This window comes from Pundamilia nyererei, unplaced genomic scaffold (genome assembly GCF_000239375.1).
Source record: "Pundamilia nyererei isolate P.nyererei 1_Seehausen unplaced genomic scaffold, PunNye1.0 scaffold00454, whole genome shotgun sequence".
In the NCBI taxonomy this organism is placed as follows: domain Eukaryota; kingdom Metazoa; phylum Chordata; class Actinopteri; order Cichliformes; family Cichlidae; genus Pundamilia; species Pundamilia nyererei.
The window spans coordinates 77,980-98,711 of record NW_005187855.1 but is presented as its reverse complement, the minus strand read 5'-3'; the positions used below and the strand labels follow the sequence as shown (position 1 = coordinate 98,711).

Sequence of the window (20,732 nt, the reverse complement as noted above, 5' to 3'; positions counted from 1 at the left end):
AATTGTGGGATATATGGGACCACGAAGCGTGCACCGGACCATGCTTGATATTTGGGGAAATCGACGGCGCATTTGGAGTATGCATTTGAAGTACACTTCGAATTGGGACAGCCGTCGTCGCGTGGCGGTGACGTAACCGCACTTAAAATGCGTACTTCAAGCGTGCATACTCTTAATTGGGACACAGCCTGTGTGTCTCTGTGTCCCAGGCAATCACATATCAGGTGATGTTGTTTTATTCTCACCTGTGTGCAGCTGCAGTTCCGGTTCAGATTACTGTGACCCCTCTCACACCTGTGAGAATTTCACTCTGTGGAGCAGAATCGCGTTATTTAAGCTGTTTTAATGTCTATAAAGAGAGCCAGAACTTCATCGCCGTCATCGCGTGCGACCTGAGACGAGAACGCGACACTTTCTCTCCTCCGTCTGGATGCAACGGATTGCCATGGTAACGGCAGCTTCCTCCCGGCATGCAGCAGCCTGCGCCCCCCTCCCTCCCTGTTAGAGCGGCGCAGGGTGGAGCAGCAGACGGACCGACAGCAGCAGCAGCAGCAGCAGGAGGTAAGAGCCGGACAACGCCCGTCCTCCTTCTCTTCACCCTCTTCATCCTCCTCCTCGGAGATTCTCGGAGCAGCTGCGGCGGGTTTGCGGTGACCGGATCAGTCCGCAGGCTGCTGTTAGGCCCGGAGCTAACACGGAGGAGGAGGAAGAGCGGGCTCGGGTGTAGCTGCGCTGACACATTCAGACTTTTAATGATTGTATTTCTGCATTATCATCATCATCATCATGGTGATTCACCGTGCCTGAGCATGCTCACTGACTCCTCTTCATCACCTTTCCTCTCTGTGTCCTCCCCTCCTCTGTAGGAGTGAAGATGGATGGAGACTCCGCCCCCCTCACAGATGGCTCCGCCTATGAAACGCAGAAGATGGAAGGTTGGTAACAATAATTACTGACATTTGATCGATAACTAAAGGTGTTACGAGAAACTGATCACCTGACTGAGCTTTAATCCTAACCCTACTCCCAATTTATTTTGCTCCACCCCTCCACGCTGATTGGATGGCTGTTAACTGGAGCCGGAGAAGAAAGCGACTCTTGCTCCACATAAGATGAACATGAAAAAACCTGACGAGCAGCAACTTTTACCAAAGTCAGAGAGTCAGCGATCGACGAACTCTGGCTGTTCTTTAATTATTAGTCCACATTAAGATATTTTTTTAATCCTCCCACAGAAAAAGCCGCTGTGAAGGCAACTTCTGAAGAATCAATGAAGGTAAATCTGTACACTTACTGATCGGAATCAATAATCAGCTGTTCCCAGAGGCTGGCGCCATGCACGAGGCCAACACGATGATGGGAAATGTTCACGAACTGGAAGATTTTTCCCAAATTCACAGCTTTCAGACCTCGCTCCTTTTCACCATGGTAACCGACATTGTGTTTCAGGCCTCCAGGACAGCAGGAGGCGCCAGAGCAGCCAAGATGATCTCAGCCAAGAGCACAGGTACACTGACTCAGTATAACCAGTCACACCAGTTTAACCCATCAGAGCCACTAACCCGTGTCTGTCTGTCTGTCAGAGTCCGTGGACGGCGTCAGCAGTCCAGGAAGTCGTTCTCCCGCCAGCCGATCGTCCACGCCTAACAGAGAGGTGAAGAAGGTGAGAACACCTGAGATAGGTGCTGAAGTATTCATACGCTTTACTGCAGTCAAACCAGCAGTACAGCAGTGTATAGGTACTCTGACAGAGGGTTACTGGTTCAGCAGGGTCGTTCTGTCTGCAGTCACTATGTTGTTCCAGAGCACGCATGTTACTGAAATGATCCGTACATAATGTGTGTAGTTCTGTGTGATTTACACAGCATTAAGTAAAACTGCAGGTCTTCATTTTCACTGATGAGCGCATCACCTCACAATTAATGTAACGACTGTTTGGACTGCCTGTGCGCGATGCATCCTATCACTGCAGTGTCATCTGCAAACTTTAGAATAGAATTCAATACAATAATACATACAGAGAAAAACCCAACAATCATATGACCCCCTATGAGCAGCACTTTGGCGACAGTGGGAAGGAAAAACTCCCTTTGAACAGGAAGAAACCTCCGGCAGAACCAGGCTCAGGGAGGGGCGGGGCCAGGGTGATATGGTACCACAAGGTCATTAAGATAAGATGGGGCCTGATTATTTAAGACCTTGTATGTGAGGAGCAGGATTTTAAGAGCCAATAACAGAAGGACTGGTTCTGACAGTGTCTGTAACTGGTACCGGTGGTTAAAATGGTTCTGCCATTCTGCAGGTGGCGGTGGTCCGAACCCCCCCCAGGTCTCCTGGCTGTGCTCGTGGACGGACGCCCCCCCTCCCCTCTCATCCAATGCCCGACCTCAGCAATGTGAAGTCAAAGGTTGGGTCCACGGAGAACCTGAAACACTCACCTGGAGGGGGCAAGGTAACGTACATCCGTCCACCTGCTGTGCAGAGCTGACTCTCAGGTAGATCCTGACACTCACCTGTCTGTCTGTAGGTTCAGATCATCAACAAGAAGCTGGATCTCAGTAATGTGACATCAAAGTGCGGCTCCAAAGACAACATCCACCACAAACCAGGTAACGTTCCACACCACAATCACATATCTCGAGATTAAGTGGAGAGCTGATCAATAAAAAGTAGCACAGACGAGTAGTACCGGCTGATCTCTTCGCTCTACTCCTCAGGTGGAGGGAAGGTGGAGATCAAGTCAGAGAAGGTGGAGTTTAAGACCGTTCAGTCCAAAGTCGGCTCTCTGGAGAACGTCACTCATGTGCCGGGAGGAGGGAAGAAGAAGGTACGCACTAACATCCACCTCCTCATGGGGGTCGGAGGAGCAGAGTCAGCACTCCCGACTCCTCTGTTACACCGCAGTGTCATAGAAACTTCAAACAACGTCCTGAACGCAGAAGACCTGCTGTCTCCTCCGTAAATGGAGACGTCTTCGGCCCTGCTCACGCAGGTCACCGGTGTCACGTGACCTAATTTGTCCTTTGCTGTAAACTCTGTCCGCTTACAGTGGAAGCATAATTTCTTTTGTCCCTTTATTTGGCGCTTTATACACCCAGCTCAGGAGCAGCACGTTTTTGTCATGTGACCTGATTCCCAGTCATGTGACACCTGCGTGTGTGTTTGCAGATCGAGACTCAGAAGCTGAGCTTCAGAGAGAGCGCCAAAGCTCGAACCGACCACGGTGCTGAAATCATCATCCAGGCTGACTCCTCCCCTTGTCATCTTAGCAACACTTCCTCCCATGGAAGTCTTAATGCAACTGAAACTCCACCCCTCGACACCCTGGCCGATGAGGTAAGAACTCCGGGGAAAAAAGAAAAAAAAATCACAAAGTAAAAACATAACATATGCTAACACACCACTTCCTCTTTCCGTAAGGTGTCCGCCTCTCTCGCCAAACAAGGCCTGTGATTGGACAAACCCTGTGCCTACAGACCCTGCCTCCCTGCTGTCACCAAGGAAACGGCCTAATGGAAGAAAAAAAATCATCATACATATTACACAAAGCTACCGAGGATTGGAGAGATTTTATGAATCAGAAATCACCCAGAGTTCACCCAGGTGTGCAGAGTCACATGATCAGCCTCACCTATATTTGTTATCTCCACTGCGAATCAACTTTAAGCTGAGCAGTGACAAATGAATGAATAAATATGACTTTCAGCAGATAAATGTTTAACCTTAGGAGTTCCTGTGGTAAGCTGATCAGCTCAGCGTTTAAAAACCTGATCAAAGACCCAACGGCGTTAAATGCGATTAAACACACACACACACACACTCCACAAACCTGTGATGCGTAAATGCCCACAGCGCCCCCCCCCATACCCGGAGCCCGCTCTTTAATCTGACCTTTGAAGAAAATTTGAGCTCGTTTTGAATTTGGCGACAGACGCACGGCCGTGAACGTGTCCCAGTTAGTCCGCCGCACGATATCCTCGTGTCGGTGTTGTTCCCACATCATCATAATAAATGTTGTTCCAGGTTCAACATTGCAAGCGACCAATCACATTGTTGTGACGTCATACTTTTGTGACTTCGGAAAAAAACACCTTAAAAATATAATCTATTTGTGAGAAACTGCCTCTGTCCGACAATACAGCAATTTGAATTCTTTGCATTTCAGGATACTGTTTTTAATAAACTGTAATCATTATACAGATTGTCCTTGCAACATTGTAATTTCATAAATTAATAAATCACTTGGCTTGCAAAAGTATGACGTCACAACAATGTGATTGGTCACTTGCAATGTTGAACCTGGAACAACATTTATTATGATGATGTGGGAACAACACCGACACGAGGATATCAGATCATCCTTAGTCCGCCTGCGCTGTGCAGAAGTTTCGTTTTGAGAACTGAGTCGATGAAAAAGCATCTGAAGCTTTAACTCGCCATTATTTTAACATCTGTCTTGAGCACTTCCTGGAGGAAACAGGAAGTGTGAGAACGGTGGGAAAAAGTGAAACATTAAGTCATGTGACTCTGGAAACAGGAAGAGTGTTATTAGCGTTGTTCATAAAATGTGTCCAATCATCGAGCCTCTATCTCTCTGATGTCATCTTTCTACCAATCATATCTCTTCTGTGTTTTTGCTGACGTGCTGTACCAACCCCTCACCACCACCATCATTAAAAAAAATACCCAGAATGCCGTTTGATACCAGGTGCCAAAACATTTGTGTCTCTCTGCCTGTTGGCTGTTCAAGTGCTTTGTACCAATAAAGTTTCTCTTGAATCTGACGAGTTTTTCATCACTGCAGAGAAACACCATGACGCCAGCCTCATAACCGCTGTCAACAACATAAACAGGAAGCAGTTTTATCAGATTTATGTGCTTCTTCCACTTATCCGGGGACGGGTCGCCTAAACAGAGAAGTCCAGACCTCCCTCTCCCCAGTCACCTTGTCGTTCCCAGGGTTAGAAAGATATCGTCTCTCCAGCGTGTCCTGGGTCTTCCCCGGGGACTTCTCCCAGTGGGACATGCCTGGAACACCTCACCCAGGAGGCATCCTTGTCAGATGGCCAAACCACCCCAACTGGCTCCTTTCGAGCAGGCTAAGCTCCTCACCTGATCTCTAAGGGAGGCCAGCCCCCTTTCAGAGGAAGCGCATTGTATCCGCTCACTCTACACCATGAAGGACAGGTACAGCATCCAGATCACTAATCCGTCTGCCGATCTCCCCTAAGCAAGACCCAGTGATGAAACCAAACCAGAAAAACGCCATTCTGAATACTACATCAGGCGCAATGGTTAGCACTGTTGTGAGGTTCCTAGTTTGTATCCCAGCTCGAGCATGTTCTCTGGGTTCCTCTCAGTCCAAACACCTGCTTGTCTGTTAGACCTGTGACAGACAGGAGTACAGCTGGGATAGGCTCCACCCCCCCATGCCCTTTGTCTGGATGGACAGATGATGTAAACAGTTCATGGTAGGCCAGAGTGAGGTTTTTAGGTTGACTATTATGGGATATGCACAATCGCGGCAAAATCAGTTTAAAATTTTAGCTTTGAGCCGCAGTTAGCAGCTACATGCAGCCTTTTATTGCCCTGCCCCCTATCACAGCTGGAATAGGCTGCAGCACCCCCGCAACCCTGAAAAGGATAAGCAGAAGCGAATGGATGGATGTTATGGGATGTCTTTCAATATGAAACTGGCTGCAATTAGTCCACATCAGCTCAAAACCACAAGAATCATCACCTGTACAAACCAGTGTCACGGCAAAACATGTAATAGCCTTGCCAGTCCACTGTGTGCAGTTCACACTTTGGTTCTCCAAAACTTGAAACGGACACGCCTGCAGAAGTAGCATTACCAGATAGAAAATATAGTTAAATCCATGAAGACAGTGGCAAAACAATAACCAAAAACGCACATACCGGTAGGTCCACGGTCCTTAAATGCTGGAAACGATCTAGCTGTATTTTCATGTAAATGCGTTAATGTCTATTTAAACACACACTCGTGATTAGCTTCATTTTGGCCTGAAATTAAAATCTCCCTCTGCTGCACGCATGTCCTCAGGCAAAGCATGAAACGTGATATCATGTTCCCATCTAACACCTGTTCATGTTACCTGTGGTGACTCACCTGAGCCCTAATCCAGGAAGCAGACCGCCATCATCAGTGGAGCTCAGATACCAGGATACTGTTGTGATCGCAGAATGAATAAAGTTTGATTCAAATCAGTCTATGGTCACCTTCAAGATCAGATTAAGCTGAATCCTGACCTTTGACCTTAAATCTAACAATCTGATCAGGTCATTGACGGCAACAGACTCAACATCTGTTCAAGACAGCTGAACAGCCTCATGGCAAATGCTACGCTAATGTTTCTACTGTCATCTAATGCTAGCTTCACTCACAGAGCAGTTAAAGGTCAGAGGTCAGCCACAGTTTCACATCGATAAACCTATAGTGTGAAGAGAAATGTTTTTGGTTACAAACGTGAAGAAGAGTTCACCAATCTGAGTCATTACCTGTTACCATGGTAATATTAGCAAACTCAGTTTTAGCTGAACTTGCTTCCTATAAAAGGACTCTGGGCTCTGACTGGCTACAGAGGAAGCAGACAGCAGTGGGCGGGGTTTAAATGTTTATTGATTATTACCATCAGGATGGAAAACAAAACAAAAGAAAAATATTAAAAACAAAACAAAAAGAAAACCCAGCTGTGATGACATGACAGGAAGGAAGTGTCAGGGGGCGGGGTTTCAGGGCACCAGCAGTCCGTTTCAGCCAACAGGAGGATGGGGAGAGAGGCGGAGCTAAACTGAAGGTCTGTCATTGCCTAGGAACAGTACGCCTCTGGCCAATCAAAACAGGGGAGGGACTGGCTCAAGCCAGGGTTGGGGCGGAGCCAAAGGGCGTGGTTAAAGAACGTCATCACTCTCGGCGGTGTGGAGCTGCGTGTCGTCGGCGTCCGTCATGATGCTGCTGTCCTGACTGTCGTCCACCTCGGCTGCTGGAGGGAGACAGGTTAGACCTTTTTTTTTTTTTACAAATAAACTCGGAATAAGCTGACAACAGAATTCAATAAGTAACGTTTCCAGAAGAATGTGAAAGATCAAAATGAATCTGGATAATGTGTGTGTGCTAAAATAATGAACGGTTAGAAAGACATCAGCACATTTCAAACTAGTGACTGCAGAAGCAGAAGGCTTCTGACTGCATCACGTTCTCAGGCCTGAGACCGCTCCTGCTGCTCTGCTCTCACTTGGCTGCGTTCAGCCACGCTTCCCTCGTTGCTCATCAGTTCCCGGCTCACTCACACGCTCTGCTCAACATCCCATCTTGAGCCGCGCAGTAGTTACTCATCTCTTATATTTATTTATCAATCACAGCTAGCTTGGTGTGGCTTGTGTTACAGTTCATTGTCAAATGCTTCATGTCAAAATGTGTGTAAACAATCGTGTTGCTAGGCACCCGTCGGGCCGCAGCAGCAGTTTTTCATTTCTGTGGGGTGGAAATGACGTCCTCGATGCTTCCAGGTACAAGTGTTTTCTTTCGCGTTTGATCCACACACTCCAAAATTCAGTATTTGTCAGAAAGCCCTGAAATATTTTATTTTAACAGAGATACAGAATCTTTAACCCTTGACGGACACAGCGGCGTGTCCGCGTCACATGGCAATGCAGCCTCACCAAGTCTCCGTTTCCACTTGTGTTGAAAATTCAAACTGTAAACCTGACTTGGTGTTGATTGGCCGAGTAAAACCAGAGTTACGGGGAAAAACGAGATTTTCTAAGGACAATACTCGGACATGGGCCCAGGTGGACAACAGGAGGAGGGATACACCTGCAGGTGTCAGGGCTGTGACCTGCCCTGCTGCCCTGTAATGGACAGGAACAACTTTTTGGCACAAATCAGTTGTGTGGCGTCCTATTGTGACAGCTTCTGTAACGGGTTTAAATACATGCGTGGCCAAGGCCCTTGCTGCGTTTTTACATCAAGTTTATTGTTTGCAACATTTCTACACACATTTTAAATTTACGTTTGTAATTCTGGAAATGATGTTAAACACGTTTACACTTTTCTGCTGTGAAAACATGTTTGTTCTGTGAAGTGGTGCCGAACACAGTGATTCTACAGAAGAATCAAACCCAGGACCACAGACGGTAAAACGCCATCAACTAAACATGAGTGTGGACTACTTCCTCTCTGCATATGACATCACCAAACAGTGGCAACAGTGCGTACCTTCGTCCTCAGGCAGGTATCTCTTGTCGATGGCTTCCTTGATCTGGTTGTTGGCTCCTTTAGGGTCCAGGTCCATCGCCCAGCTGAAGTTCATCAGAGCCAGGTGAGTCTGCCCCAGCTTCTTATACACCTGAGGCACAGGTGTAACAGTCATCAGAACATTTATTCATCACTCAGGAAATTACGGGCTTACAGTTGCTCCAAGGATTGCTCTGACTAGCTGCTTAATTTCTCTGCACACCTGAACAGCTTTCAGTGATGACAGCGTTTCTGATGACAAAAAGAGGTCAAAGGTCACACTTACCTTTCCAATGAGGAAGTAAACCAGCGACTCTTTAGGAACAATCTGCTTCAGCTCCTCCAATTCCTGCAGAGCCGCCTGCACGCACCCACACAAACGCGTGCGCGCGCACACACACACACACACACACACACACACACACACACACACACAGAGATCAGAGAGGCAGACAGCACAACAGTACAAGCGTCTAACAGCAGGGGGCGCTGTCTAAGTGGCGTGTGGCCTCCTGCTGTTGTCTGAGGTTTTCATGCTCCTTTTTTCCCTGCTCGTTTACATTGCAGTGAATGCTGCTGTCGCTCCCTTTCTGATGCCGTCAACCAATGAGAACTCAGCGTGCAGTCCACGCATCATGCATAGAAGAAGCCACATGTGACCACGATGGAGAAACATCAAAGCTCCTTTAAAACTAATCTGAGGTCAGACGCATGCGAAGGTGGATGCTGCCTGCGAACGTGGATGCTAAACCGCAGACTGCATCTGTCTCAGCCGCACGGTCGCTGAACCGGCCCGCCTGCAGTCCAGACCTCTGGCCAGCTGACAACATCTGGAGCATCATGTAAGCAACAACAGGACGAAGCAGAGCCAGGACTGCTGAACAGCGGATTCCTCTCTAACATCACAGACTGATGTTAGAGAGGAAACACGGAGCTGTCCTACCTGCCCAGAGCATCCTTGTCAGATGCCCGAACCACCTCAGCTGGCTCCTTTTGATGTGGAGGAGCAGCGGTTCTACTCTGAGCCCCTCCCGGATGGCTGAACTTCTCATCCCATCTCTAAATGAGAGTCCAGCCACCCTTCAGAGGAAGCTCATTTCCACCGCTTGTATCCACGATCTCGTTCTTTCCATCATGACCTACAGCTTGTGACCATAGGTGAGGATAAGGACGTAGATACACTCAGCTCTCTGTTCACCACGACAGACCGGTATAGCGTCCGCGTCACTGCAGTACTAATCCATCTGTGGTTCTCCCGCTCCCTTCTATCAAACCCCAAGAGCCTGAGATACTTAAACTCCCCCACCTGGAGCAGGAGCTGTCCCTGAGTGGGCGCTGCACCCTTTCCTGGCTGAGGACCGTGCTGATTCTCATTCACGAGCTCATCAATTTATTAAAAGGATTCATTTTCTCAGTTTTAACATTTGAAATGTTTTTATGTTTCTGTATGAATAACATGACTTCACACAGACAAAGGTCAAAGGTTATGCTTTATGTAATCTGATTACAGAACAGGGTTAGAACAGAAGAGTATTGATCAGGGAGTCACTGGCTCTGGGTTTTAATCCACAGAGCACTTTATGATGTCACACAGTTTCCTTCCGGTCAGCTTTCAGACCCTCAGTGTGTTTTCACACCAGCCGATTACATTCATCACAGTCAGTTCTGACAAGTATTGATTACCTTGTACTTGTCGTTGGCGAACAGGATGGAGGCTCTGTGGAACTTGCAGAGTGGGTTTTTGGGGTCGATACCGATCGCTCGGTTCAATGTTTCTAAGGCTGCATCAGACTTCTTCAGAGCATGCTGCACCTGCGTGCACACACACACACACACACACACACACACACACACACACACACACACACACACACACACACACACACACACACACACACCAGAGGGTCAGTGCTACGAGCTAACAGCTCATCTGTTGCAGTCATTGCACTTCATTAGTCTCACTGGTCAGAAACCGGTTGATGTTTATTTGTTTGTCTCCTATGCGGAGAAGCAGCAGGTGGAAGTAAGGCTCTCACGAGATGACTGCTCGCTTCACACCCCAAACCAAAATGGAGGATGCTGTAAAGCGGCTCATGGTGTCGTGACATCCCTTTCACACAGAAATCTTGTAAACATCTAAAAAATTGGAACTGTAACGGTTCATTCTGCACGTGCTCAGGTGCGCCTCCAGTGGGCGTGTGAAAACTTACCACTCCAATGTGGCAGAGCAGCACGGAGCTCTGAGGGTTGATGCTCAGGGCTTTCTTAAAGTGGATCTCAGCCAAGTTAAACTTCTCCTGTTTGTAGTAAATCATTCCCAGACCATACCTGCGCGCGCACACACACACACACACACAATGAAGAAGATTAAAAACGATCATTACGGGTTTTTAAAAAATAAATAAATAAATAAATAAATAAAAAAATTGGTGTCAGTGTCTATGAGTGTGGAGCAGGAGTGCGGCCCACAGACAGCCCACTATGATGTTCAAGAAATATCTGCGTTTTTTTTAAATGATGAAGAAAAAGCTGCTGTGACAATAAAAACACGTTGCGTTACCTCACTGAGTAAGACTGTCGTTTAACTGTAGTCGTAAGAAAAAGAAAAATATCTGCGTGTGTTTGTGGTGAGCAGCAGGTCAAAGTTCATCATGTTCAGGCCTGTGGACCTATGCGCACACAAAAGCTTTGTATACAGTTGATTTTATGTAACAGTCAACATTGAACTGTAACTTTACTCTTTTACTCTGTGTTTTCATAACTTCTAACACGAGGTTTAAGTTTGAGACCTTTTGTGCTCCACTCTGGAAAACGACGACGGTGTAGGTTCTGCTCTCAGCAGTAAAGCTGCTCACATTCTCACTGGTTTCTTCCCACATGTCTCTCTGCGTACCTTGTCTGTACCACTACACTTGCTGTCTCAGCATCTGCTTGTTTCTAAAGAGGCTACACCTATCAGGGAGAGCAGGGCCCCGTGGTGGAACCTTTATACATGTACTGTCAGTGGGCGTGGTCAATGTGGAGGCGGTATCAGTGTACCAGGCATTGTAGTGTCTGTTGTTGACTCTTATGGCGTTCCTGAAGCAGGCGAGCGCTCGGTCCAGCTCCTCTGTCAGAACGAACTCGTGACCCAGCAGAGTGTACGCATACGCGAAGCCCGGGTCCACCTGAGACGGGTACAGAGAGGGAGGAGCATCAGCTGACCCAGAACACAAAACCATTTCTGTACAGATGAGGTGGCCCCAGCTGACCAGAGACCTTCTTCCCAGAATCAGTGCTTGGTAACCGTGGCATACCTGGATGGCTCTCTGGAAGAACTTGATGGCGATGTCGTGCTCTCTCTGCAGGCTGAAACAGTTTCCTGCTACACACCAGGCCTGTAGACACACACACACAGTACATGTGTCTCAGTGTCACACAATCAGTGGGTTTCTGACCTGGACAGGTGAGCTCCTTACCTCGGGACAGTTCTTGTCCATGTCGGTCAGGTCTTTGGACAGCGCCGACAGGGCGACGTCTTTCTGCAGGTGCCACAGCGTGGTCGAGTAAATCTCCATCCCCTCCACTCTGTACGACTCGATCCTGCGCACCTCGCTGAACATACGCTCCGCCTACAAACACACATTGTCATGACAACGGACAAGCACCAGCAGTATCCAAATGAGGCTTCACCTGGACTGGAGGCAGTCTGCAGGTGCGCCATGAGATGACCACAAAGACACCGCCCCCTTCCTTATTTTTTCCCTCCCCGTATCTGTGACACAGATACGTTTCAGATAAAACTGAGTCCAGTGCCAGCGGTGCTAGTACAAACAATCTGAACACACCTGCCCTGTGTGCAAAGGTAACCGCCCCTGCTGTTAAATCACGATGAGACCACGTCAGCACGTCACACCACCATCTAAAGACAAAGTGAGGTGGTCTGAAAAATTGACGGAGACATTTCTACAGTCAGACGTGGTGGTGTGACGGTCTGGGGCTGCAGCACCTGGACCACTCTCTGCCAGAATGTCCAGCCATCAGTTCACACCCTGAAGCTCAAGAGCACTTGGGCAGCAGGATGGTGATCTGAAACACACCAGCAACTCCACCTCTGATTGGCTCTCCAAAGAATCTGAACTCAAACAATCGGTCACTGACAGTCATCAGGTCAGGGAAGTTACTTTTGCACAGCACTGTGTATAGGTGAGTCGCAACCAATGTTCCCTCTGATGTGTCTGAACACACAAACTCCCTGAGCGGACACTTGGACCACAGTGAGCAACAGCAGACGTGTTACATGGTTTATTAAAATAATCAAATTACAGCATTTACATTTATATTAGACTACTTTTAATTAACTGCTTTAGCCCACTTACAATGAAAATTAAAAAAAAAAAAAAATCTTGTTCATGACCTGTAGCATGTTAACACTATTGGAAGTAAAAAATAACTCCAATTTTGAAAACACAACTTTCCTTTTCTTTTTTTTCTTTTTTTTTTTTATAAAGCTCTGACTTGTATTGTGAGTCTGTGGTCTGGGAGAGAGTCTGTAACTCTGTCTGCAACATACAGTAAATAATAACCAATGTTGGGCAATTAATTATGTAGTTACTTCTTCAAAAAAGTAACTGAGTTATACAAACAACGAAGTTTTTTGCAGCTGTTTACCTGAAAATGCAGCCAAGGCGATTTTTAAATAAACATTTCAAACTATTTACAGAACAATCAGCTGTTCTGCATCAAATCTGATGCCACACAAATTATTTGTGCCGCTCCAAAAATAATTTCTGTCCACTATGAGATGAAGGAGAACAACAGCCTGATACCTGCAGGCCTGACAGCAGCAGATGTGTCACTGCTGTAACACCTGTAACACTCAGCAGGCGCCTCATTGTTCTGACACACAACAAAACTACACTACACACTGACTACACAAGATTTGCGTTAAACGTCGCAAATCTCTCACATCTCAAAACACCGCCGTCACTCCTAAAACTTCCCCCTTCCTAAACAACTAAATGCCATGTTGCCATATCATTTTTTGATTGGTCCACATGGTACATTTTTCCACCAATAGGAAAGGGCGGGGTTTTTTGGCTTTGTTTTTGCTCACAGGCTTTCGAGCGTTTTCCTTATAAAACGCCGTTTTTACCGTTTCTTCCCGCAGTAAATATAAACAACGACAGTATTCAGGAAGAAAAACAAACATTACAGATTTTTTTATCATAACTCTGGTTTTACGCGGCCGATCAACACAATTTAAAAACTGGTATAAAGTCCACACTTTGTCCGTCAGTTGTTCTGTCTGTCCTGCTCACATCTCCAATGGTTGTACACGTTGTCATTAACGTGGCTTCACTCCACATCAGCTTTGCTCGCTAAAACACCGGTGTCGGCACATAAGGACGCTGTCAGAGCCTGTCAACCGCGTTGATTAGCTGCGTATATACGAATGTGAATCGCATCATTGGCTGGACTATGGGATAAGGTGGCATCGTTCCGATCCCATACGGGAGCAGCCAGTCACTGACTAACACTGCAGAACAGAATTGTTAACGTTTTAATTTTAATTTCAATTCAGGTTAGATTGGGGGTTTTTTGTGCGCAACGCAGATTTTCTGTGTGCAGAGACCGTGCTAGCAGTGCGCAATTGCGCACACGCACAGCTTGGAGGGACCATTGGTCAGAACCTCACGATCACGCCACCTAAAGGAAAGAAGAAAAAAAAGAAAAAAAAAAAAAAAAGAGTGTGTGCGTTACCTGTGTGTACTCGGCCAGCTCGAAGTAGCCCTTGCCGATGTGCGTGAGGACCCAGCCGGTGTTGTAGTGCTGGGGGGGCAGCGAGGTCAGGATGTTTATGGCTTCTCTACAATTGTACGAGCACAGCGCCAGGTAGCCCCGTCCCAGTTCCCGTAGCAACGCCATTATGCTGTCTGAAAACATAACAGGTGCGTCACATAAACTGTACTTACTGCATTGATTACAGCAGCCCTGGAGGAGGCGGAGCCTGGAGGCGTACCTGCGGCGGCCCTCTGGTACTGTGGGATCTTTGTCTCAGGTAGACTCAGGCTGGGATCCAGTCTCAGGATGTCCAGGCTCTCGTTCAGGTTGGTGCTGTTGGACGTCTTCGCCGATTTACACTTCGTCTTCCTGTTCGGGATCTTTGTCGGGAACTTCATCTTCAGCTTCTTACTGTTCTCCTGCAGAGAGGAGAAGGACAGTCAGAAGGAAGGCTGGAGGCACCAAACAGGTGCTACTACAGCATGTAGTGGTTAGATTTAACTTACTACTACAGTGAGTACTACAGTGAGTACCTTGGCAGTAGAGCTGGCGCTTGTAAACAATCTGGAGCTTCTTCTGGGCTGAACATTTGGCGGCCCCGACATGCTGGGACTGAGGACCTGAGGAGAGCCACTGAGACACAGACAGGTGATCAGAGGTGGACACACTGGTACCTGCAAGTCCATCAGAGGTGGTAAAGTGAAATTACGAGTCATCATATACAATTTTCAGCTTCTCATCTTCCTCCTGAAGATCACCTAAAGAAGATCAAAGCAGCTGAAGGGCCGACACGTTTGGACCATCGGGCAGTCGGAACTGATCCCTGCTGTGCAGCAGGTCCTGTGATTGGCTGCCATAGTTACCTGCTGTGAGGTGCAGAGGTCTGCGATTGGTTGAAGGGGATGGGGAGAACGTCTCTGCTGTTACCGCTCTGACTGAAGACAGACTTGGACTGACTGATCCTGGAAACAGCCTGAGACGGAGAGACAGGTACAGGTGAGCAGAGGAAGAGGGGTGGATATCATCCTACGGCTAGGGACTGTTTGTGTTTCTCAAAGGGAATGATGTAACTTCCTGTGAGGTGAACAGGAAGTGTTTAACCTGTACTAGCCTTGTTGTGAACATTACTGGGGTCAAGAAGAAAAACTGAAACATGCCATTGTTGTCATTTATTTCAGAACCACTGAGTTAGGATTAAGGTCAAAGGTGTTGACAGGAAGTGCCTTATTTTGAAATGCAGTGTTAAGTGCGAGCCATTTGATGATGTTATGAAGGTTACGTGTGAAGTATGACAGCAATGTGCTTCTTGTTTGTCACATCTCTGTTATTATTCAAAGCTTCGACATAGCTGACTGGTGACCAGCAGGGGGCGACTCCTGTCTGTTACATGAGCAAACATCTTCCTGATTGGCTCTTTTCAGCTCCAGAACTCAAAGGTGAAATCACAGACACTCCTGTCTGTTTGTGTGTGTCTGTGCTGTTACCTTCTTGCTGGGGGCTGTAGTTTGTGTTTCCATAGTGGATGAATAGTTCTGTAGATATGTGGGGTCTCCTGGGCTGGGATCCAAGGGCAGGATGCCAAAGCTACACATACACACACACACACAGTTTGTAAACACACTTCCAGCTGCAAAGGTAAGACTCCAACTCACCTGTGCAGGTGTTGTACTCACCTTGGCGTTAGTGGGCTGAGGGCTGCAGGACCTCCAAGTAAACTCCGCCCACTCTTGGGCTTGTTCTGTTTAGCTAAAAGTGAGCCAGCTGACGCCATAGAAACCGTGTTCCCCAATAAGGAGCCGGTGTCTGGAGAGATGAGGGAGGAGTCGATGTAGGAGACGGACAAATCAGACGCCAGCTTTCCGTTTGACGATTCCAGATTCAGACGATTCAACTCCTAAAAAACAAAAACGCTGTCAGCTGCTCATGGGTCAAAGCTCAAACAGCCGCACTGCAGGTGCATTTGTGTTGCTCACCAGCGTGTCCTGTGGCGTCTCCATGAGGGCGGTGTCTAATCTATGGGAGGAGTTCTGGGCAGGGCTTACAGATGGTGGAGGTGGGGCAATGGAGCAGTTCTGTAGCGAGGACAACCTGAACACCTGATCTGGGTCTGGTTTCTCTCCTAAAACACAAAGCATCAAGTGTAATTGAAGTCACGTGGAGCCTGACAGTGCTCATGACTCCACAGGAGGATGTGTGCGTTACCTAGGTGACAGAGGTTCTGGAAAGGCGACCAGAGGAACGGGTTGAGAGTTAGACTCCTCTGAAAACACTCGGCACCTTTGGCAACACGATCTGTCTTACTGCTCACAGAGAGGGAGAGACAGGTGAGTCAGCAGAGCATCCTCACCTGTGGAGCGCAGGTGAGTTTGGTTCTTACCAGTAAATGTGCCCCAGTAAAGATAGCGTGAAAGAGGCAGAGTCTCCAAACTCTGTGATGATGTCATCCTGACTCTTCTGTTTGTTCAGCACACCACCAATCAGAACCTGCTCTCCTTCCGCCAGCCTGAGAGACAAAGAGGCGGGGTCCGAATGGACTCTATTTCCTGAAGTTTATCATTTCTGACTACTTTTACATTTACCTCTGTGTGTGTGTGTGTGTGTGTGTGTGTGTGTGTGTGTGGCCATGTGTTCTTACTTGCTGAGCTCCACGCAGCACTTTGCCAGCAGGAATCGAACCTGTGGCGTGGAGCAACTGTGAGCCTTCAGCAGCCGGTAGGCTTTGTAGGGCTTCCCCGAGCGATAATAACATGTGGCCAACAGATAAAGCGCCTCCTCTGACCTCACTGACACACACAGGTGAGACACACGGGTGAAAAACAGGTACTGACAGAAGTGTATGTGGACACACAGACAGGTGTTACCTTCAGCGTAGAGCCTCTCTGCGAGGAAAACAGCGTCCAGGTAGGCGTAGTGGTTCAGAGCCTGCCACACTGCAGCCTGACAGAGACAGACAAGTGAGGCGCAGCTGGGAGGGGCAAGTCATCTTACAACAGGTCACATGATAAACTGTCGGGGTCCACAGCAATGCGCTGGCCTCAGGTGTGCCCGACATTCATTTGACTCTTTATGAGCTCATTGGTACCAGAGGCACTGAATCGAAGAGTCACGTCATCACTGCCAAATCCTTTCTCAAAAATTGACAGTGCGCCTTTTCTATGAATTCTGGCTGTGCTTACTGACCTTGAACCGAATTTATGTGGTACACGGCGCTTTAAAATCTGTCAAAAATGTTTCAGTCCAACTTTGGTAAGCTACGAAGCCGCACGGCTTGAGGGATTGTCAGAGCATTACGGCTGCCGTAGTCAGGTCCCAAAGTCACACAAATACTGCGGCATCACTGAGAGTTAAAAACTGTCTAAATTCTTCCATCTTTAATAAAATGATCAGCGTTGCTGCTTTACCAGGTGTAACTATGAAGTTTAACTTCCAGGCATCCATGAAAACAAAATTATTACATTTAACGGAGTTAGAAGTTAGCTCGCTAGTTTCCACCTAAGCATGATATTGCATGTTCTGACTGAGAGATTAATGAAAAAAATTCAAACGTACAGCTCTGCTATCACTTCCAACATAAAGTAAGACAGAAAATTAAACAGCAGTGATGTTTGTAGGTTTACTGAAGTTGGGCTAGCTGGTATATAATGATGTGCTACGTGATCGCTAGCAAAACAGTTAGGTAGCATAACATAAACAGAGTGAAGCTGGAAGATGAACGCTAACTTTTTTCCATTCGATAAAATTTAGCGTGAGGGTTCCTGCTGGTCAGGAACACATGCAATAGCATGGCAGGATGCTGTAAACGGACCAGAACAACTGAGATAATCCATCCACAATACGAGGTTAGTCATTAATATACTGCAACAACATGGGAACAGAGCAGCTGCAGAGAATTCGGCATTAATGAATCAATGGTATGGAAGTGGAGGAAGCGCAGTAATTTGCAGATGATGTTGTTTGCAGACGCTGCAATGCTCTCGACCAAAACAGGCACAGCTCGATGACACCATCAACATACGCTATCGCGTATATAGTCAAACTCTCTACCGTTGGCCAAATTTATATAGTTTCTACCGTATACGTTTATACCGCCCACGCCTAGATGTAGCTAAAGTAAATAAACAAGTGTAAATACGCTGTCGCAACAAGCATCTTGCTCACTATGACAAGACTTTGTTCAGTGATGCTGTGGAGTGTATCCCTGCCCGACTTCATGTCACACAATTTTCACCACGTTACCGACAAACCCTCAAATGACAGTGGACGAGATATGAATTTTCATGCTTATCAGTCTTTTGTGTCACGATAACAAACCTCAGTTACCGGGTCAAGTGTCCACGCTCATTGCTCAGGTACTTATTTACCTGATTGTATGTTTTTATTTCAAGAAGTTAACTAGGGTTGGAAAAAAAAGATTTCCTGATTCAAATCGATTTTAACTTGAATAACGCACTATCGAAGAATTAAATCCTGACATCGATTTTTAAATGTAAATGTGTTTGAAACTCCAGAATCAGCTTAAAGCTCACAAAAGAAAGACCAGGTCAACGATTCCACTAAAACGTGGAAACACGTTCACCTGACGGCACGGACACGGCGCTGAAAGCCGACGCCTCACAGGTTTCGTCTCCGACCAAGATAGCCTCCCGTGTCCCCCAGCTCTGTGGAGTGTTTTATACAGGCCTGTATCAGGGTCAAATTCAAGCACCTTTTAAGGTTCATTTTCAAGCACATTACCAAAAAAAAAAAAAAATAGATGTTTCACGTCACATCACCTCAGTAAGACCATGTGAAATTTAAAGCAAAACACCCTCGGCTTAAACACCTTTGTTAAAAAGCAACTCAAAACACACATTTAGCTTAAAATTAAGATGTGGAAATACGAACAAATCAACTTGTTAGAGATATTCATCTCCTGTTGGAAACAACAACCCAACAAAACAAGAGACCTGTACCAAACACCACAAAATAACACACAGTCAGGCCAGATGAAAAAGTCTTCTCAACAGATACTGATGCTTCTTTACTGTGTGACACTCAACATAAAACTGTAAGATGTTTTAACTACACTGCTGTGTGTATTATTGTTGAAGTCCTAAATGATCACCTTGAAAGTGTTTGTGCTAATAACATCATGTATAGTAAACAGGCAGGGAGAAAAGCTCTGACTGGGAGGGGCTGTGGACACATGACTCACTCAGTTCATTCGACATAGGAGACTTTAAGAATGCACGAGCATCGAAAACCTGTTCATTTAATCCATCATCTGTAATATTAATATGTACAGCCATCATGTATCATCTCCCTTAAATAAGCAGGCAGCCTTAAAGTATGAAACATATGTGTCTCCTGATAGTGCCCAAAGGCCTCAGTGTGAGCTTGTTTCATGTGTAGGTGCTCACAATAAACACGTTTTGAATGAAGGCCGGGGAACTTCGGGAGCACAAAAACGTGTCAACTCTGTGCACGTATGAATCGTATTACCATTGTTTCCCCCTGAGGTGTTGCCAAAGACACCGAGTTACATAAATCACCATAACTAACTGCGTAGCGCTGCTGTATTGCATCACACTCAGTGCACTTCAATCACTTGTCCAGTGAGTTTAATAGCTAGCAAAAAAATAATAATAACTTTAAAAATTAGCATGCGTAATGTAAACATACTCAAACACTCATTAAAACGGCAACCTGGAGTAATGTTAGTGCACCCACCCATGTTGGGGGAGGGGGCAAACTGACATGCAGAGGTGCAAGCAGCCCCAGGCGGACAAACTTGCGACTCATTTTATGTCTCTATGTGATAAGAAAAGTATTCAGACAGTTATTTGTGCTGAATGAAAAACAGTTTGCAGCTGTTTTAAGCACCACAACCGAAATCTTTAAACCTTGAAAAGACATTAAAGTCCACGAATTTTCAAGGGTTTCAAGCACCTGCATGAACCCTGTTCGTAAACTGTTGATGATGAGTCTGCACATTCAGCGAGAAACTGAGATTACCCATAATGCATCACTGAACGACACAGGAAATCTTTTCTGCCTGTGGATATAACTGAACTCCCTCCACCTAACACACAGCTCACAGTGCAGCAGCAACAGCCTTTTGCAGTAAAATAACAAAGTTTCCAGGTTAGAGTAAAATCTTGATCGTGTATATTTCACCTCTGTAATATTTATAACTGAGCTATTTCTTATATTTTGTAAACTTTATAAAATATTGTAATTTGTCTGTTACTGTTATTGTCCTGAAGCGACTGTAAACTAGGGTTGGGCGATTGGAAGAATCTATCGATTATCAGCCTATTGCCCATCGTTTTGATTTATTTGCCCATGAGTAAGTTTGCCAATAATGATGGCGCTAATAGATCCAGTCAACAGAAAAAACAGCCCCCTCCTCAGAGAGCGCCAAATCCTTGTTGACAGAGCTGCAGAAGCTGCTGATAGCCTAGCATTCTCAGCCGGATGGTGAACACGCACATGCTCATGCCAGTTAGTCTTTGTCTTTTATCCTGTCTTCCTTCTCTCACCCCAACCAGTCTCTGTATCTATGAAGCGCCTTGAGGCGACTTTTGTTGTGATTTGGCGCTATATAAATAAAATTGAATTGAATTGAAAGTAGAGCTGGGCGATATAAGATTTTTTCATATCACGATATGTTTTTTTCATTTCAGGCGATAACGATATCTATCACGATATAAGCCAAATAACTATATTTGTA

The 20,732-nt window shown here is 46.4% G+C and overlaps 2 protein-coding genes across 4 annotated transcripts in view; one reads left to right on the top strand and one right to left on the bottom strand.

Moving 5' to 3' along the window:
• Positions 1 to 381: 381 nt before the first annotated feature.
• Positions 382 to 4,000, top strand: maptb (microtubule-associated protein tau b). The gene is made up of 10 exons (XM_005753702.1): positions 382 to 561; positions 867 to 935; positions 1,236 to 1,276; positions 1,450 to 1,507; positions 1,584 to 1,663; positions 2,303 to 2,452; positions 2,528 to 2,609; positions 2,718 to 2,827; positions 3,169 to 3,336; positions 3,421 to 4,000. Exons 1-10 carry the CDS (start codon positions 471 to 473, stop codon positions 3,451 to 3,453), a joined length of 882 nt encoding a protein of 293 aa, XP_005753759.1. The 5' UTR covers positions 382 to 470; the 3' UTR covers positions 3,454 to 4,000.
• A 2,664-nt stretch (positions 4,001 to 6,664) lies between these two features.
• Positions 6,665 to 20,732, bottom strand: part of cdc27 (cell division cycle 27) — a 20,121-nt gene continuing 6,053 nt past the window's right edge. Inside the window, exons 2-20 of one of the 3 annotated variants that reach the window (XM_005753699.1) lie at positions 16,882 to 16,957; positions 16,656 to 16,803; positions 16,398 to 16,523; positions 16,223 to 16,320; positions 15,994 to 16,139; positions 15,694 to 15,914; positions 15,505 to 15,604; positions 14,884 to 14,993; positions 14,554 to 14,653; positions 14,259 to 14,439; positions 14,000 to 14,172; positions 11,716 to 11,868; positions 11,554 to 11,634; positions 11,297 to 11,424; positions 10,468 to 10,585; positions 9,941 to 10,069; positions 8,544 to 8,618; positions 8,240 to 8,369; positions 6,665 to 7,001 (exon numbers count right to left, since the gene is read on the bottom strand). In XM_005753699.1, coding sequence (XP_005753756.1) covers positions 6,913 to 7,001; positions 8,240 to 8,369; positions 8,544 to 8,618; positions 9,941 to 10,069; positions 10,468 to 10,585; positions 11,297 to 11,424; positions 11,554 to 11,634; positions 11,716 to 11,868; positions 14,000 to 14,172; positions 14,259 to 14,439; positions 14,554 to 14,653; positions 14,884 to 14,993; positions 15,505 to 15,604; positions 15,694 to 15,914; positions 15,994 to 16,139; positions 16,223 to 16,320; positions 16,398 to 16,523; positions 16,656 to 16,803; positions 16,882 to 16,957 — 2,382 coding nt within the window. In that variant the 3' untranslated portion in view covers positions 6,665 to 6,912. Of the gene's footprint in view, positions 7,005 to 8,239; positions 8,370 to 8,543; positions 8,619 to 9,940; positions 10,070 to 10,467; positions 10,586 to 11,296; positions 11,425 to 11,553; positions 11,635 to 11,715; positions 11,869 to 13,999; positions 14,173 to 14,258; positions 14,440 to 14,553; positions 14,654 to 14,883; positions 14,994 to 15,504; positions 15,605 to 15,693; positions 15,915 to 15,993; positions 16,140 to 16,222; positions 16,321 to 16,397; positions 16,524 to 16,655; positions 16,804 to 16,881; positions 16,958 to 20,732 lie in introns of all 3 variants that reach the window. The other 2 variants (XM_005753698.2, XM_005753700.1) reach the window with 2 other exon arrangements.

Excerpts from the sequence above, each read along its gene's own strand:
- maptb (XM_005753702.1), top strand. The coding sequence starts at position 471 with ATGCAGCAGCCTGCGCCCCCCTCCCTCCCTGTTAGAGCGGCGCAGGGT. Across the intron at positions 1,508-1,583 it reads GATCTCAGCCAAGAGCACAG|AGTCCGTGGACGGCGTCAGC; the intron begins GTACACTGACTC and ends TCTGTCTGTCAG. Across the intron at positions 1,664-2,302 it reads CTAACAGAGAGGTGAAGAAG|GTGGCGGTGGTCCGAACCCC; the intron begins GTGAGAACACCT and ends GCCATTCTGCAG.